Source organism: Quercus robur, chromosome 1, assembly GCF_932294415.1.
Source record: "Quercus robur chromosome 1, dhQueRobu3.1, whole genome shotgun sequence".
Classification (NCBI taxonomy): Eukaryota; Viridiplantae; Streptophyta; class Magnoliopsida; order Fagales; family Fagaceae; genus Quercus; species Quercus robur.
Genome location: NC_065534.1, coordinates 1,566,278 through 1,585,912, shown reverse-complemented (window position 1 = coordinate 1,585,912; position 19,635 = coordinate 1,566,278). Strand labels below are relative to the sequence as shown.

The following is a 19,635-nucleotide window of genomic DNA, read 5'->3' as shown; positions in this document are numbered from 1 at the left end:
ACTAATATTTATTTTTTGTATGTGGCCGAAGAAGAGAAGCAATTGAATAAGTTAATCTCTTTGTTTTAGGACTAGGCAAAAAGTGTTTAACCTATATTCCCAGTTTATTGTTAGAAACTTAAGATAGAGCTAGCATAAGCGTATAGTATAAGAAATAGCAAGATTAATTTTTTTTGTTAAGTATAGCAACCCTTGTAAGAACCACTTGCATATAAAGAAACATATTTTATAGGATATCTTTGCTATCCCATGTAGATTAATTACTATTTTTTGTGTCCAACCGATTGATGGACCTCATATTGGGTTAACAAATAGATTGGCACATCATAGACCCAAGCATCCAATTATTCTTGTCATTCTTGACACTGTATTACATTATATGAGCAATGGTCCACAATTGATGCCTGGTGAGGTGAAATAAAATTTGACCTATATAGGGCCTAAGCAACGACTGAGCTAGGGGGGATTGCCACCCCTGCAATTATAATTTTGGTGATATATATATATATATATATATATATATATATATATTCTTAAACAAGATTTTTAATTATATGAAATATATATATATATTCTTAAACAAGATTTTTAATTATATGAAAAATAGCATTATTATTATATTTTAAATATTTTTATATATAATATTAGATTCCAAATTCTTTTTACAATAATTTATTAACCTTTACAAAAATTTGTATATAAACAGTAAAATATGATGATAATTATATATATAAAAAACTCCAACATCTAATATTGTTTTAAGATAAGCTCTAGAAGTTTCGAATGAATACCGATATTCGTATTTAAATATATATGAAAATTTTGATGAAAATATTATGCATGTGACAAAAAAAAAAAAAACTTATCTTTTTATGCATTTTCTTATATTAAAATATCACATTATATTTAAATAAATAGTTTTTTTTTCTTTGTATATCTATTCACATGCATGTGTGTAAATGCGTGTGTCAAATATAAATTTTATCTCATTAGCTCCGCCATTAGTCCAAGGTTAATTAAAACATAATTAGTTCAATGATATGGTTAATATTTGGAGTAGTATTATGGGTAGATTAGCGGATTCATCCTGTTATTTTTGAACCGACAGGTAAAGAGCAATGAAGATGTTGGAATAATCATCTCTAGGAAGGGTAATGCGTGTAAGGCTGAAAGCTCATAAACAAAAGGAAAAATGTAGCCATGTAGGCAAAGCACTATGAAAGTGGAATATGTCAATTTTCTTCCAAGTTCGATTTTACCATTGTGACACACTGACACTAGGTACCTTCCCCCCTCCCACCAAGAAAAAAAAATGAAGAAGAAGAAGAAGAGAAAGACAATTATGTAAGCAATCTGGAAAAGGTGTCAAAAAAAATGAGGGTTTGTATATGGTCACCATAGAATTAAATTGTCCTTTTCTTGTAGTTGAAAGACTTCACTATCACCCACAAGATTATGAGAAGTGTTGAGCATGTTACTTGCTTCTGACTTCTGAACTTAGCTCTTGCTAGTGAAACTTGATTAAAAATGTATAACTTAGTTGAGATTGCAACCCGAACTAAATTCTTACTTTTATGATCACATCAAGGGAGGACAATATGTCTTCCAATTACAATTCATGAGTAGTACAAAAGGCAAGTAATCCTAGTGTGTTAGAATTGTGGATGGATGGGCTGCTTGAAATTTAGCTTATTGATAATGGCTTGGCACTCGAAGCTTCCGAACATTTGTTGTCATTGAAATTTTCAATTAAAATAGCACACTATACAATACATCAAGGACTCCTCTTCTATGAAGAGAATGAGCTTAAGAAAACATTTATTTGAAAGTAACCTAAATGAAACATAAATTTTAAGAGTGTAGAGATTGTTATTGTACGTATACCATAGTAATGGTGGAATTTGAGTTGGCTTTGAGGTTATATCTTATTATAAAAATATTTAAAAAATATATATAGGTAGTTAAATAAACTAGCTAATGAAACATATATGTTATGGTGATAATATTAATTATAAATTTTGGAGTAGGACATGGAAGGAGGAATGGAAAAAGTTGAGTACCCAAAGTGGAAAGAATTCAAAAATAGCACTCATTGAAACCCAAAAGCTCAGGAATTGGTTCTGAATATTGCTAGGGCAAGAAAGAAAGAGAAGAAGGAACCGTAAGCATTAAATTTGCTAAAAGGAAAAAAACGTCATGACAGGGTGGGATTGATGTCATCATATACAAAACCCCACCCAAACCCAAAGCCTTCTCGTGGGGTTGTGCTAGTGCTAGTGCAGCTATCATCAAATGTTTGAATAGGGTATTTTAAAAAAACTAAGTTCCACAACATCAAATAAATAAATAAATAAAATAAAATAAAAAGAAAAATAAACAAATAAATCTAAAAGATGAATAGAAAAATAAACCAATGGGGACCAAAGCAGCCATACCTGTGACCACAAAGGGTGTCCTATAACAAATCAAAACCCTTCTTTAAGTTTCCATTCCCTATATAGCAAAAAAAAAGGGGAAAAAAAAAAAATATATATATATATATATATATATATATATATAAATGTAAAAAAATCCAATAGAAAGAACTAGCTAGAAAGCCAAAACAAATAGTATCATAGAACAGAGAAAGATAAAAAGGGTTACTGAGTAGTGACTGACCTAATAGGGTAAAAGAAGCCTTCCGTACCAAAGGCAAGGAACATGGGGGAGACACAAATATGAACTTGTTGGTACTTGGTATCTGATGGGTTATACAATTAATGCTAATCTCAACAAATATGATTATATAAGTTTTTCCTTAATTAAATACAACCTTCTGGTTAAAAGAAATTCCTGTATACAATCGTATCTTTGGGCAATATACAACATGAAAAATAACTCACCAACTTTTTTTGAATGTATTCTACTTGAGAATATGTTTCTATATATGAATATATTAAAATTTTTATTTTAGAATTTCCAAACCAAAAGAAAAAGGAATTTATGATTTGTGAAATAGAGTTTTTAATTTCTTTTTAGTTTTTTTTTTTTTAAAGAATTTGATAGTTAAAATTTTTATAAATTTTCATACTTAGGATATGAGACAAACCTATATATATATTCATAAGTGCTTGTCAAGTATTTTTTTAAATAGTGTCAATGGTCAATTTTAGTACAAAATCAATCGTAGATGATCATGAGTTTTTAGGATTTAAAAGAATATTAAGTTTTATTGTAACAGATGATTGAATTGAAATATAATAAAAAATAATCCTTTTTTGTATTTCATTTGTTTACGTTTTTTTTCGTTGAATAATTGCTAGTTCATTTTCACATATTAATTTAGTCTTAAAATTTAGTATATTTTTTATTTTTAAAATGGTTTTTTTAATGCTTTGGTTGGCCCCCAAAAATGAAATTCTACTTATATATGTGTTTAGGGTTTAAGAATTATGAGATCTAAGGTTCCAGAATATAATGATTACAAATTTTAGATTTTTCAAGATAAAGTTGAAGTACAAGCATAAAAACATTATTTACTTCATTTTGCATATTTTTGTTCATATAAATGCACCTTAACCGGTATTCTTGGATACTCATGATCATTAACAAAACCCTCACGTCCAATCCAAAATTTGAAATTTATATTATCTCATTTTCTATAAGCAAATATAAAACAAAAAAGATAAAATAAAAGTAGTAGATTTAAAATAGAAAGAAATATAAAAATTATAAAAGAGCATTCTTATTGTTAAATTTACTGGATGGAACATGTCTAATCCCCATACAACATCAAGTCATCTCAAGATAAATAATTCTCTTTCTTTTCAACTCACCTTCAATCGAGTCTCAGTCGATCAAAACAAATCTCTCAACATACTCTCGACTGAGACTCGCTTGACTGAGACACAAGAAACCTAATTTATATTTAGGTTGTTTAAGTTGGTAAGTATCTAGGATATTGCATTGTTAGCGTCTAGGAAATTTGCATAAGTATAAAAGGACACTTATTAGTTGATGGTAGCCGTGCACATCAAAGAAAACCCCAGAACCTCTTTTCACCACAAATAGGGAGTACACAAAAGTGAATTTGAAGAAGGTGTTCTAGTCGATGATCAAAGCTGAAGCCACAATTGTTTATACCGTAGAAAAGAAATCTTTAATGTGATCTTTGAAGTCATGGACGCAGTTCATGGGAGAATTTCAATTTATAAAAGCGAAATGACTTAGAGCATATAGTGGATTTCCATTTGTAAGTATCTTCGATATAGTGACTAGGGATATGAGCATTTCTCAATGGTAAACTTCAATTTTAATTAGTGAAATTCTTATTGGGATTAGCGGTAACCTTCTTAGTAGGTTTATTTATTTATTTTTTGTAGATGTTTTCTACTTCGTCTTCATATGACTATGTTATTTATTTCCATATTTGTTGTTTATTTGGTGACATGTTTGGACTGTAGCGATTAATAGGAGAATGCTTTTTTCTTTTTTTTTTGAGAAACAAACACACATATATATACAAGGGAGAGAGAAAAAGGTAATAGGAAATTGAATTGTATACATAATTGGTTAATTAATCAAGTTGATTAAATCCTTATTGAAATCAACTAGGAAATCTAAAACACTCTTCTTCTTTTTTTCTTTTTTTCTTTTTTATTTATACAAGATAGAATTTATATTCTATCCTAATCGAAGTGTATATATGTGTAAAGCTCACTCTTGGAGACTTGAATCTCGGCCCTTACCCCCCACACCCTACAAGTATTTATACTTGTGGAGTGACTACCACACTAAGGGTACACGATGGTTAAAACACTTTTCAATACACTATTATGGGTAAATATCAGTTGTTTGATACCTTCTATTTATATGCATATGAAACTAAAAATAAATAAATTTACTAGTTGTAATTTATTTATATATGTCATTTGTTGGGCCATACAAAAACAATAAGAAGGCTCTAATCTTTATCAATAACAAAGAGAATCCGATCTTGAACCCTTGATCAAAAGGATGAGACGAAAAAAACACAGGAAAGGAAGAAAGATTTATCTCTTTCTCTTTATCTCTCTCTCACTAAACAATTATTATGTTGAAAAGAGAAATGAAAAAGTATGCAGGGTTAATGATTTTAGTTCAACTTTTGTTAACCATGCTGCTTATATAACTGTGTAATTACCCAGACCTTGCCGGGCAAAGGGTTTGAGCCTTTTTCCTGTTTTTTAGTACCATTAAACCTCTTTAGGCCCAAGCAGCAAGCTAAGCGGCTAAAAGCAGAGAATAGAGCTTCTGTTTTATGAAACTAGGAAGACAATAACTGGAGGAGCTTTGAACACCGTGCCATATGTCAAAAGTAATCGGGTACATCTATTAGTCCATCGGTGTTGTGCCCTTTTCAGTTTCGATATACAACTTGCCAACAGCCTCAATTCATATAGCAGACAAAGTACTAGTATTTTCTTTCCAAATTTTTGATTAGCTGCAAAATTTAATTTTAACCAAAATTTGAGGTATGGTAGCTTAAGTACAGTTTTTAGGACCACTACCCATGTTTGGTAAGTTGGTACTACCAAAAGCCATAGGCTCATAAGGCTTGAGAGGTTAAAAAAAATCTAGATTCGAGGATGGGGTGGGGTTATTTGTAAAGTTCTTAATCAAGATAAAAACAAAAGTACTTTTTTTAGTTATTATATTTTAGGTTATTTAAATAAATTTAATCATATAATTTTATTGATCAATACAACATGGTTGAATTTAATTAAAAAATTCAAAGCATAATATGTAAAAAATTATTACAAAATTTTATCGCAAATAATATATGTCATTTGTTTTTAGGAAATATATATCTCCATGTTAAAATAAGAAAGAAAAAGGAGACAAAGATAGGAAGGACAAAAAGTAAAGATAGAAAGGAGTGGAGCTACAGTTTTGTCCTTTTTTTATGCTACCGAATATCGGAAATAACCAATGAATTACAATTTTTTCCTAGTTTGTAAAATATTATTAGGTTATTAAACTTCCTATTAAAATATAGAATAGTATTTTCATGTTGGATTAGTGATACTACATATATATTTTTTATAATTCAATGAATAAACTTTTAAATGTAAATAAAAAAATTATTAAATATTTTTTTTATGTGACATCAACCACATTCCTCATCATCAGTCATCTTATTAGTTTTTATGCATTTTTTAATAAACTTTTTTTGAGAGGATATTTTTTAATAAACTTGATAGATAGTACTTTCTAACATTTTTTTTTTTATTGAGATATATCACTTTAGACCCGCTGCAGCCGTTGAAAGCATGTCTCTATAACTAGACCAAAGGTCTATGATTCCTTACTATAGCTATGTAGGAGTACTTGTTTTTTTAGGACTTATGTACTTACTATATGTTTAATTAGTGCTCTAATATTCTTCTGAATTAACACATCTCTATAGCTTTTGACTCCAAAAAAAAAAAAAAAAAAAGAGAGTTGCCCATCATGTAATAACCATGGCAAAGCTCAAACCCATCTTATACGAAGATGTGTATACATGTACACAAATCTTTGATCTATACCTACCTACCAAAGGACATAAATTCCAAAAGGGCCGGTAAGAGCCATCAATACATATGTAACTGAAACCAAGAAAACTTAGGAGGAGGACCTAGAAAGAGAGAGAGAGAAAGAGAAGGGGGGTGGTGGAGTATGTTCCAAGACACAATGATTACATGGTCTTGGGGAAGCAGAAAAGGGTGGCGTGGAGATAGCGAAGAGTATGGAAGAACGTGGGGGCTTGACCGAGGTAGTAGAGGAAAGGTCCTAAAAGATGAGATAGAAAGGAAAAAAAAAAACACAAATAATCTAATACCAAAAAATAAAAATAAAAATAAAGAAAGAAAAGGGTTAGCTAAGCCTTTTATCATGATGATACTCTCAGCCTTTTTGGTCTTTGGTCGGTCGACAATCTGTGTGTTGTGTGTTCACTCTGTTTCTGCTTGTGTTTCCCATCTCTCTTTCTCTCTCTAACTGCGCTTGTGGAGTGTAATTATACACTTTGAACCAATCACAAAGCAACAACCGCATGTTGTTTTAGTTTAGAGTAATGATCTTTTTTAATTCTATAGTTACATAATAATTATATCATATAATTTCATTGAACTATAAAACTCTAGATTAATTTAGAGTATTGTTTGGTCACAACATTTATTATAATGTGACTTAATTGTAATAATATCATTTTTGTATGAGTTTGTTGTTGATATCATTTTTATCCTGTATCAATTTTACAATAAACTATGTTATTGGTTATAAAAAAATTTATGAAAAAAATGTGATTTTAATTCGTATATCATAGGTACAATTCTTTTTGGTAGAAATAAATTATATATAAGTTAAAAAGATACCCCACCTTGAAAGCTACAGAGATCATGGATAGAGAGAATGTCGTAAGAAGAAAGGAAAGGAAAGGAGACTAGCAGTACTCAAACAGGCTCTATATATTAGAGTGGTGGGAGAGGGTGCAGAAGAGCAAAGAAAAAAACAAAGAAACCAAAAAGATACCAACAAAGCACAAAGGAAAAGGAAAGGCTTGGCTAAGGCAAAGGATAAAAAGGGTCATCACTCACTCACTCACTCACCCCCCACAAAGGCTTGTGGCAGGAAAAACCTACCCAAGTGAAAGAGATATCATCATCATATACCACAAGAGAGAGAGAGAGATAGCTAGATAGAGAGGACTCTCTGAAACACCAAGATCATCATCTTTCATCCATCAAGATATATCAAACAAGGTCTGTCTGTCTGCCTTATTTTCTTTTCAAGCATTTCTTCCTTTAGTAATAATACCCTTTTTCACTCTCTTATTCCTAGTGTGAAACAAAACCAACTTCCTTACCTTTTTCTTTGAATTCTCTCTCTCTTATTCAGATCAGAAAGCAATACAAGTTCCAACTTGTTCCATATTTTTAGTTACATATATACATAGAGAGAAAGCTAGAGAGAAAGAGAGAGATGTGTGGAAAGAAAGAAGATGATCAAGGAGAGTGTTCTCAAAGTGTCAATAATATTAACATACAAAGTTTCCAGGAACAGTTACTTCTTCAACAACACCAACAGATGCAACAACACCATCATCATCAACAACAACAACAAAATAGTGACATATATGGAGGCGGAAGAGGATTGATTTTCCCTGAGCCAATCTTACAACCATGGTCTCTCCCTCCAGTCCATGCCTTCAACCAAGCTCACTTTGCCACAAACCCTGTCCGAGACCATGACCCATTTCTGGTCCCTCCACCACCATCATCGTATGCCAGTTTATTCAACAGAAGAGCTCCTTCTCTACAGTTTGCCTATGATGGTCCATCTTCAGATCATCTCAGAATCATATCTGACACTCTTGGACCTGTTGTTCAATCCGGTTCAGCTCCTTTTGGGCTTCAAGCTGAGTTGGGCAAACTCACTGCCCAAGAAATCATGGATGCTAAGGCTCTTGCTGCTTCTAAGAGTCATAGTGAAGCTGAGAGGAGGAGAAGAGAAAGAATCAACAACCATCTTGCTAAGCTGCGTAGCTTATTGCCCAGCACCACCAAAGTAAGTACTTAAAAAAATAATCATAAATATATATACATATATATATCAACACGCGTACAACATGTTGTATTTTATATAGGTTTCATATACCTTTATACTTTCCTTGTACACTTTTTGTTTTGTATGTATCATAACAAACTTAATGAGCTTTTTCAATCAAAGATCTCTTTAGATTTTCCTAAGATTCTAATTATTTTAGGTTGTGCCTTCAAAACCTACCATTAGATATGAGATAGATAGTGTAGTCACGTTTAGTCACATTTTTTCTTTTCTTTTCTGTATGAAGCTCTTTATTGTTGTGTTTCTTTTGGCTTATTCTTTTTCTGAGTCTTGTGGTAGTTCCGAGGAGAGGAAAAAAACGAAAAAAAAAAAGGGAATAAGCGTTAATGTCGCTAAGTTGATATGATAAAGAGGAACAATGGAGCAGTTGAAAAGCTTGCCATGGAAATTTCTTGCCGGATATCAGTCAAACCAAAGTTAGAGAATGAAAAGATATAAAGACAGACAAACTAACATTATTGTCAGTCACACACGCACACTGTAGACTATACTCTTCACACTATACATCGATCCATGCCTTACCTTCAAAAATGAAAAACCCCACCATTAAAATCCCACTACTACTTTCATTTCTCAACTAGAAAAAACCTCAAATCACATTCATATTTATGTATTGTTATTCCGTTAGCAAAAAGATACTAACTTTGATGATTGGTTCATTGGTTATATGATATAGACGGACAAAGCTTCATTATTAGCAGAAGTAATACAACACGTTAAAGAGCTAAAGCGCCAGACTTCTTTGATAGCAGAAACGAGTCCAGTACCCACTGAAGTAGACGAGCTAACCGTGGATACATCTGATGAGGATGGTAAGTTTGTGATCAAAGCCTCACTTTGCTGCGAGGATAGGTCTGATCTTTTGCCTGATCTCATCAAAACTTTGAAAGCTTTACGTTTAAGAACTTTAAAAGCTGAGATTACAACACTTGGGGGTCGTGTAAAAAACGTTCTTTTCATTACTGGGGAAGAGGATTCAAGTAGTAGCGACGAGCAAAACCAAAACCAAAACCAGCATCAACAGCAACATTGTATAAGTTCAATTCAAGACGCGCTTAAAGCAGTGATGGAAAAGACTAATGGGGATGAGTCTTCTTCTGGGAATGTTAAGAGGCAAAGGACTAATGTGAATATCCTTGAACACAGGTCGATTTAATTTACTAAGACCTTACATGCACTTTCTTGTGATCTTTTTTCATCATTATCTTCTTCTTCTTCTTCTTCTATCTTCTTTTTGTTTTGCTTGTGGGAGTGGTTTTTTGGTGTGTTTATTATTATGTATTTCCACCAATGAACAAATAGGTAATGATGGTATGTTTTGTGTACTTGCATCACTACAAAAAATAGGAAAAATGTGTTTTGGTGTATATGTGTGTATGAGTGAGAGAGAGAGAGAAAGAAAGAAAGAGAGAGATGGGTTTGTGGTTTGGTGGGATTTCTCATTTTAATTATTTTGTTTTGTTTTGGTTTGGTGGTTCAGAAACTGCACGTAGATGTGCTTAGTTTGTTAGATAAGGAAAAAACAGTGAGGGATCTTTTTCGTAGGGAGAGAAACCTTATTTTAAATCCTAACATAGAAAATGTGGACTTCATGGGCTCTCTCTGATCCGATTTGAACTCAAACATGCAGTCTGTGGTTTTGTTTTGTTTGTTTCTAAAGTATCTTTCTCTATCACTCTCTCTCTCTCTCTCTCTTCAGAGTACTGGCCGAAGTATAATCATTCCTAAGAATGGTGACGATATAGTTCTCGTCATGTGCTTCGTCCCCACATGGCCACCACCAATCCATTGAGCTATATCCAACTCATAAGTACAACAAACTTCCATGCCACCCAGCTATGGTTTTTAATGGGATTCCACTACCAAAAAAAGAAAAGAAAAAAAAAAAGAATAAGAAAAAGCCCTAATGAGAGGCATGCACGTTTATAGTCACGAGGGCTAGTGATGGAGTTATATAGGGAATGTACATTCCACATATTAATGTTGCTGTGTTCGACCTTTTGGCTTTAATGTACTCGATCTATAGTGTTCTCTTTCACTTTGTGGTCTATGAAATAGCAGTATATGAAAAATTATTAGTTTACCATGCATTATTTATACAAGATTTATACGGTAGATTAAACAAAATATGTATAATATTTTATATTTTTATGCAATGTGTATAATATGGTACATTTTTATGTAAATGTGTATGATATTGTACATATTTATTTAATGTATAATATAAATCTTATATAAGTAGTGTAATGTAAACTAATAATTATCATAGTATATATTAAACTTTTAAATTAATTATTTGTTGCAATACGTGTTAGCATATCATGGAATGTCCTGCAATTCCTGTATTTTCTTCTCAAAATCGAATCTATTTTTTCGTATGAATTTCTACTGTACATATGAGGTAGCCTCTCTAGCTGCATGTCTTTTATTTTTTTGGACTGCTTTCATGCCAACATTGTGAAAATATGGTTAAGAAAAACCTGTGTAGGTGAAAATAGGTGGAAAACCTGCATCTATACTGTACTTGGGGATTAGATAAATATTGAGATAAGAGCTATGTTTTTTTAAGTAAAACTACAAGAAATTGTGTGTGCTCACACACATTCATATATTTATATATATAAATGGGAGAAACCATGATAGAGTTATATCTTTTCATCTTGAAGCAAAAACAGATGCTCTCCTTACATGCAATGATGCAATTTTGTTGTAATTTAAATCATTCAATAGGTTAAGAGTATATCTCATATATGCAAAATTAATATACCATACGAGTACTAACAATGATATATATCATTTCATTGATTTATAAATAACAGGATTATTATACATGATAAATGATCCATCCTATTAACTTTGATAGTGCCTCTCTCTCTCTCTCTCTCTCTCTCTCTCTCTCTCTCTCTCTCTCTCTCTCTCTCTCTCTCTCTCTCTCTCTCTCTCTCTCCATGCATGCACATAACTTAGGATGTGTTTGGATACCGTTTATTTTGCTGAAAACTGAAAAACTAAAAACAATAAAAAAATAGTTTTTGGGTTACTGTTCAGGCTAAAAACACTGTTTATTTGCCTTAATGCATTGTTTATGTCCCATGAACAGTACAAGAGGCGTTGGTAAAAATAAATAAATAAATAAATAAAGGCAAAAGGCAAAACGCTAAACGTGGACGTGGGATCCAAACGGTCACTTAGTATAACTTTTGTTAATATTACAAAATTTGATAATTTTCCATTGATTGTATTTTTTTCATGAGAATCACTATTGAGTTAGATTGTCTTCTTATATAAATACTAACAAAATATAAAAATGATAAAGAATAAATAACAATCTTGTCTTTAAAATGTTTAAATTTCAAATTTTTTATACTTTAAAATTACACATAAAAACATGATTTCGTAGATTGAATCATAAATGTATTCATTTGACACAAATTTTAGCATGTATGTTAAGAATAAAGATAACATATAACCTAATGATTGGATTTTCAAAATACTAATTGATGTAATGTTAATAAAAAGTTGCATCGAATGTTACTTAATTGATCTTGATAAAAAAACTATATCATCTTCTTATAATACCTTCCATGCACACAAAATATCAAAATGAGCAAACAATTATCTAACATTTGAAATGTTTAATTTCAAACTCTTTTTTATTTTTACTTTAAAACTATACACAAAACATGATTTAATGAATTGGATAATCTATAATATTTGTTTAATATGGAATTGGACAATGTGTTAAGAACAAAAAGTTACATCAACTTGATTCTTCTTTTTGATAGTTGTGTCAACCTAATTCTTAAATATATATCATTAGTTGTCTTTTGATAGATTCATGGTTTTTTTTTTTTTTTAAGTAATGCATAAAATAAGTTTATTGATTAAATAGTAAAGAATGTCTTTTATATATAAATATATATATATATATATATATATATAATAAATCATTCCAAGAATTTTCATGTTCCACGCATATAAAGAAGAACAACAATAATAAAGAAGGTCTGATTAGGGTAGAATTTTATGGTGGTAAGAATAATGTGAATTCAATGAAAATTTTTAAATATTAAATCAAAAAAAATTATTTAATGGTGTAATATTAATAAAGAATTACAGTATGTGCAACTTGATGTTGTCCCATGCATATAAAAAGGACAAACAATAAAAATTTTATATATTTTACCTGACATTATATTCACATTTTTTGATCAAATAATTCAAACCCATAAAATTATGTTGTCCCATGCATATAAAAAGGACAAACAATAAAATTTTTATATATTTTACCTGACATTATATTCACATTTTTTGATCAAATAATTCAAACCCATAAAATTTGAAATGTATGTATCTTTGGAATTCATAATACATTGAAAAATACTATGTTCACAAAATTTTTACAACACTTTCACAACAAATTCGAAGTGACAAGTTGTTATTCGCTATTATTAGTGGGTGAAAAAGTAATTTTAGTGATAGGTTCAAATTAAAACTGGTAATAACTTATCACTTAATATTTTTTTGAAAATGTTGTGAAGGTAACTTTTTTTTCTATATATTATGCATCGTAGTACATATATTGGAAAAGAGAAAGTATATTAATTAACTATGTGCATGCATATACGTGGTTTCTTATTTAATATTGTAAGAGAATCTCAGTACATCATCAAAGATTTGGTGTTACAAAGCACAATTTCATAGAAGAAGAGTAGTTCTTTTTTGTAAATTGTGACTAAGTTATCGTATCTCATATTCTCATCATGATTTTGAAATGCCTTGAATCCTACTATATATACCGTAGGCATTTTCTTATTCGACTTGAAAGTTTAGCATTCTTTCCCTTTACAGATTATTTTCTAAACAGTCCATTTGGACCTCGAATAAGAAGTTTTACGATTGGTGCATCACTCGATCTCTCATTTTCTTAGAACTAAATCAAATCATTTCTTTCATGAGCCTTGTACATAAATGAGGATGGAGAAATAGTTAGAAAGGATTCCGATTTCAAACCCCAAAATGAATGATGCTCTGGGCCTGGTTCTTTCTTTTTGGTCTTTAGGCCATTTATAGGAAAACTTCTTATTTGGGCTTGGCTAGTTAGAGGGCCACTGAAAAGCCCAAGGTTTATGTCCACTTAATGTAGAAGCATTATACTTTTGGGCTCTACTAGCCAAGCAACAACTGTGATGCCCATATTGATTGGAAATTAGGACCCGTTTGATTGGAGATTTTTAGTATCGTTGTTTAAAATAATGTGAAAATTATGGTTTAAAAAGTGTTATGGAAACAAGTGTTTACAGTATTCATAAAGTAAAAAAAAATGTGTTTAGTACCATGTTTTAAATAACATGTTTCAGTGTGTAAAAAAACATAATTGTGTGTTTGGTATGTATGTGTTTTATTTTTAAAAAGCTGACAAGCACAATACAATTTAATATTTTTTATTTGAGGAGAGAGAAGTTAGTCATGTGTTGTCTAATCAAGTAGGCCCCATGGTTTTCAAAATATTTACAAAAGTGTCATTGAGTAACGTTGTTTGAAAACTGAAAATCGGTAAAATGAGTTTTCCAAATTCAATGTTTAAACATCCTAAAATGAGTAACGTAACTCAAACACTCCAGTTATAAACACCCTTACCAAACACGTTTTTTTTGGGCTCACAGTTTTTAGTGTCTAAATACTGAAAACTATTGTTCAAACACTCTAACCAAACAGACCCTTATGTGTGTTGTGGGGTGTGTTGTATACCAGGATGATCTAAACTTTATTAACAACTATAAAAAATCTTAATTGTGACTAAACTAGTCATGTTGGAGTATAATGCAGATATGACTAGTGCTTTTTCTTGGACCATTATAAATGTCATTGTCGCCAACCCGAAACTCCCATGTAGGCTCAAAGGTTCTTACCCACAAAGTAGGCCTTGATAATAATAGTTTGGAAGCGAGAGCCTAATAGACAGTAGATTGTCCTAAATCCTCAGTCATCGGCCAATCTAAGCAAGCTAAATCTACTAACTCCTAGTAACAAATCTCATCTTGCTATGTGATACAAAGTTGGAGAGGCATCATGCGGTTAATTGGGGTTCAAAGTTACAAATCTCATCTTGCTATGTTAATCCTCTGGCTGTGCAGTAGTTTCTAGATGCAAAGTTATTGGAGAGGCATCGTGCGAGTTAATTGGGGTTCAAAGCATATATAATGGTTGGGCTATCATCACACTTCCAATTGTATATATATCACGGCCATTTGGTCAAATGGGTTTATCCTCATTATCAAGGCCATTTGATCGAGTTCATCCTTATCGCAAATGCCCTTTGTTGGCATAGGTCTTACTTTAGTTCACCACATCAAAGCATCGTCATCAACAATCATTTGCATTTAGCACTTGAACAGAAGACTTTACATTCAAGAAATAATTAAGGCAATAACTGCTCTTGATAAATTGAAAATACAGCATTCTGAAAGTAGAATCCTTGTCATTCATTCATTAATTTAAAATCTTCGACATACAACACCCAGTACACTATAATAATCCTGAAATCTCAGCTAGATCACTCAAACACAAGGAGCTTTAAGTGTAAAAGACTATAACCAAGCAGTAGATACATGTTGATCTATGTACATGCTTCATTGCCACTTTGAACAGGTGATGCTGAAAGCCAACTATGAAGAAAAAGCAGTTCTTTCGAATCTAGAAACTGCCACCTAACAATTTCTTGCTGTCACTTAAGTTCTCCTGTTCCTATGTGAAGTAACAGCACTCTGAGACCATGATGAAGGCTTAAATTGCCCAGCCAGTAAGCTAGATGCAGCAGCTGCACTAATTTTCCTTCTCTTGGATTCTAACTCCAAATGTCTCTTATTGGACATGGAAGACCCAGACGACCCAGAGAAAATAGAAGTGGCTTTGATCAATGCTCGCTTGTCCTTCCTATTTTTGTCAAATTTAGAAGAAAATTTCACATGAGCTGCACTAGAAGCATCTTCTTCAGATGGTGGAAGCAGTCGTATGCCAATGCCTTTTTTCCTTGAAGCAGCCTCTTCTTCAGCAACTCTTTTCTTTTGATTCTGAGAAAAAGAGAAAGTGAGGAACAACTTTACCTACTAGTAGAAGAACATGAAAATGAAGAGCTAATATGAACTCAGTAACATACTCTAAGTTGCGCCCGAAGAGCCTTGTTGAGGGCATAGTCATCTGAGTGCCTGGAATCAGATACTCGCTGGAGACGCACTAGCACTGGTTCAGCTTCTTTCTTCTTCTTCAAATCTCCTTCCTGGTGTTCAAGACGATAAAATGGATCGGCTAGTTTGCCTTTTTCTGGGAGAAGGAATAATAAGATGTTAGCGAAGAAAATAACAACACAAGAAGTAAGGGGCTAGCCTTCCCATGAACAATAAGAGCCCATGTTTTCACATTAATATGTTAGTGGTCTACCATGGAAACATACTTATATGATGGATTCTTTTAAAACGTATTGAGTCCATCTATTCCCATCTGACATAACCCAACCCCACCCAAACCAAAAAAAAAAGGGTCAGTCCAAACCAACCTTCATCTGCAGGGAGTGCAAAAGTCTCTGCGTCTTCAATGTCATACTCCTCAGTCTTTCGTTGGGCTCCACTGATGATCACATACTCACAATTTTTTGGATCTGTCTGAATAACAATTTCATGTCTGCAGCATGCAGACTTCATCGTAAAGCTCCATATCTGAAAGAAGCAAGCAGACCTTCACTGTCAATTGAAAACACTGTGGAGAGAGCAACCAAAAATTTAGATAAGCTAAAATTAACTATTTTATGAACTCTCACAATGACCAGAGAAGTAGTGAAACTAATTTTCAACCAAAAATAAACTCTCACATTTGAGAGCATATTGGCAAAATATGTCAGAAAGTGATTGTGTGGCCATTTGTGTGCATTCATCATCCAAATAAAACACATCATTGAACATATACCTTAATGTATACATAGAACTTCCAATCCTACATTAAACAGTCAGAAGCATCACAGAACATACCTTTGTAGAATAATAATTTCCCACTTGCTTTTTCTCCGCGTTGAACCTAACACCCTTTGCAATCATAGAATTGCATCCACCACACCATATATTATAGGGCATCTCAAACCTGAAAGGTAGGCAATAAATATTTAGGAGTTGGCTAAGAAAAGAAGAAAAAATGTCTATACAAAAACAGGCCCCTGGTTTCATACAGAAAGACTTAAGCCTAGAAAAAATGACAGAGAAGGTGGTGGCAAGCAAACAATAGTTGCCAAGCACCATCTAATACAGAAAGGCAGGCAAAGAGGAGAGTGACAAGCAAACTCTAGTTGCCTACCACTAGTGTATAGTGTGTTAATTCCCTAAGCCCCTGGGGGCTCTCCTTTTCCCATCATCGGACAAATTTAGAAATTAGAAGTTACTAGACCATAATCTATCAAATTCCAAAATAAACTTTTGATAAAAAGTCATGCTATCAAAAATTTAAGAGAATGAGCATAATAAATTACCTTATAATCAGTATGCCTTGGTCTATTTTTCTTGCCCTCTCTCTCAGAGCATGTTGACCATGAAACTTGTTCAAAGAACCCTAAAAAGAATAATGTGAACATGTTAGAGCAACGATGCATCATCATAAGCTATTTTAACAATGTAATAGAGCAACTACTAATTACGTGTACCTGATTTGGGCTCCATTCTGGAGGATAGTAAAAGTTATCTGCCCTAGCAGCTGCAAGTGAAGACTGCAAAAATCCAGGCAAAGCAAGTTTAGCAAATTCAATAAATTCATAGGGAGACTCTTGAGAAATCATATGTATATATATATAATAATAAAATACCAAAATTCAAGGAATAACTTTGAAAATTACGATTCAAAATCATACATCAATTATCACATTTCAGAGTTTTGCTCAAAAGCAACACTGATCAATAAACAACTTGATGTAAACCTTCAAGCATATGGGCCAACACTAGATTGAGGACTCAACAACAATCATATGGGCCAAGTTGTGGCAAAACAGAAGCTGTGGAGCCCAGAATGGAATAGAGGGTGAGGTCATGGGTTCAAGATCAATCAAATGTGAGTAACTCACCAATAATTAAAGAAATATATCCATTCTATTGCACATATAGAAACTATAAGGAAATTGTAAGTTCCCTATGAAGCTTTACATGGACAATTGTGACAAACTTAGGTACTGACATAAATATCGAACATTTCCATTTATTCCAGTGTAAGTGTAACCTCAGCTGCTGTCAATTTAATGATACAAAAATTTATCGGTTAATAAGATTTGATCTGGCCAATGAAAGAACACAACGCTAATCGTATATTTCTCCAAAACCATTACACACCTCAAGTAAACTCTTATCTCTAACCGGCCTATTTCAAAAGATGAATCTCAAAAGGCTACAGAATATGACCCAGGTCGATATGATATTCTACAGTTTTTTTTTTATAAAATTTTTGGTGAGTTACACACATGCCCAATGGTGAATCTATGACCTCACCCTCTAATCATTATAGGTAGAGAATGTGCCAGTTGAGCTATAGCTCATTGACAGATATGATAATCAACATAATAAGACCCAGACAAAACTTCAAACACCACTCATATGGTTCAAGCACGACAGTTGTCTCAATTGCACACCAAATCAATCTTTATAGAAAATTGCATAATTGGAGTATAATGTTCAACTATGATTCACAAATGAAAACAATCCTACTTTTGACACATTTTAATTAATCCCAAAAGCACACACTCCAGTTATATTAAAGGATCAAAAGCATAACCACACTAGAATCAACCCATGTGAAAAAGAGTGCATTCATATTTTACAGAAATTACAATACAGCCCTAGCTAACTCTAAGACATAATTCTGGTGTAACAAAGACAACCCAAAAAAGAACAACCAAAACCAATCATCTTCAATAGCAAGTAAACAAACTTCAAGTTACAACTACAAAAGTGATTAATTTCTCCAATTGAAACCCCTTCCCCAATGTGTTGGGTTCTAATAAATCCAGATTATACCAGCTAATTCTTATTGTATTCCATCAAAACCATCTAATTTCTACTTATCAAAAAAAAAAAAAAAAACCATCTAATTTCTCAAAATTTTGTTTAAATGTAACAATAAAAATAACCCAAATTTTAAATCAAAAAAAAAAAAAAAAATCCAAAACCAATCATATACAATACCAAGTAAACAAATTCAAATTACAACTACATAAGCGATTAATTTCCCAAATCAAAACCCCATTCCCTATTTTCAGTCTCTAATTAATCCAAATCAACCAGCTAACCCTAATTCTCTTTCATCAAAACCATCAAATCGTGAATTGCAAAAGAAAAACCCCAAAATCAACAAAATGAATTTAAACCCACAAATTCATAAACAATTAATTGTGTTAAAATCGTAAAAAATATTAAATTTTTGCGTACCATATTTGCTTCTCCTTCTTCTTCGTCAAATTAGGGTTCTGAGATTTTCGCTGTGTCTGAGTTGTGAATCGAATTGGTTCGGAAAGAGAGTTATTCGCGGTTTTTATTTGGGTATGTGAAAACGGTGTCGGTTTGGTTTGTGTTAAATTTACTGGGCCTACCTTCTAGAACAAGGGCCACAGTCTTATTATATTGTTTTGTAGTGGAGTCCATTAAGGCTTTGGGGTAATGATTATTGGGTGCCCAACCCATCTATTGTAAAGGTCCAATCTGTTGGCCTTTGGGGAAGGCTATCATGAGGCCTTTTTATGCGGCTCTAAATAGACTATCATGAGGTTATTAGAATTTAAAAGTTGCCCTATTCATGTTTAACCTATAATTTTGAAATGTAAAAAAGGCATATATGGTGTCATGTCAATTAAAATATCATCATATTAAGTGATAGATGATAAGCTTTGTTATCTAATTTTAAGAAATGGGACATTAGGTTTCTATTTCTTTTCTTTTTTTCCTTCTTTATAATTTAATTGTTACCGACAAGTGAGAAGAGAAA

General features: G+C 32.1%; 2 protein-coding genes across 4 annotated transcripts; one reads left to right on the top strand and one right to left on the bottom strand.

The window, feature by feature from the left end:
• The first annotated feature begins 7,490 nt into the window (after window positions 1-7,490).
• LOC126715055 (transcription factor bHLH30-like) lies at window positions 7,491-10,273 on the top strand. 3 transcript variants are annotated; one of them, XM_050415493.1, is made up of 3 exons: window positions 7,491-7,763; window positions 8,059-8,568; window positions 9,305-10,273. In XM_050415493.1, exons 2-3 carry the CDS (start codon window positions 8,089-8,091, stop codon window positions 9,782-9,784), a joined length of 960 nt encoding a protein of 319 aa, XP_050271450.1. In that variant the 5' UTR covers window positions 7,491-7,763; window positions 8,059-8,088; the 3' UTR covers window positions 9,785-10,273. The 3 variants fall into 3 exon arrangements, with proteins under 3 accessions (XP_050271450.1, XP_050271442.1, XP_050271444.1); XM_050415485.1 differs by having other exon boundaries at window positions 7,900-8,568; XM_050415487.1 differs by having other exon boundaries at window positions 7,491-8,568.
• A 4,816-nt stretch (window positions 10,274-15,089) lies between these two features.
• On the bottom strand, window positions 15,090-19,241 carry LOC126715052 (uncharacterized). Its single transcript, XM_050415484.1, has 7 exons — window positions 19,083-19,241; window positions 17,315-17,377; window positions 17,144-17,223; window positions 16,653-16,761; window positions 16,184-16,343; window positions 15,788-15,951; window positions 15,090-15,701 (listed from the first exon to the last, which is right to left on the bottom strand). The coding sequence occupies exons 1-7, from the start codon at window positions 19,083-19,085 to the stop codon at window positions 15,360-15,362; spliced, it is 921 nt and encodes a 306-aa protein (XP_050271441.1). The 5' UTR covers window positions 19,086-19,241; the 3' UTR covers window positions 15,090-15,359.
• Window positions 19,242-19,635: the final 394 nt, after the last annotated feature.

Excerpts from the sequence above, each read along its gene's own strand:
- LOC126715055 (XM_050415485.1), top strand. The coding sequence starts at position 7,984 with ATGTGTGGAAAGAAAGAAGATGATCAAGGAGAGTGTTCTCAAAGTGTC. Across the intron at positions 8,569-9,304 it reads TATTGCCCAGCACCACCAAA|ACGGACAAAGCTTCATTATT; the intron begins GTAAGTACTTAA and ends TATATGATATAG.
- LOC126715052 (XM_050415484.1), bottom strand. Across the intron at positions 16,762-17,143 it reads CAAGGCATACTGATTATAAG|GTTTGAGATGCCCTATAATA; the intron begins GTAATTTATTAT and ends CCTACCTTTCAG. Across the intron at positions 15,702-15,787 it reads CTCTTCGGGCGCAACTTAGA|AATCAAAAGAAAAGAGTTGC; the intron begins GTATGTTACTGA and ends TCTTTTTCTCAG.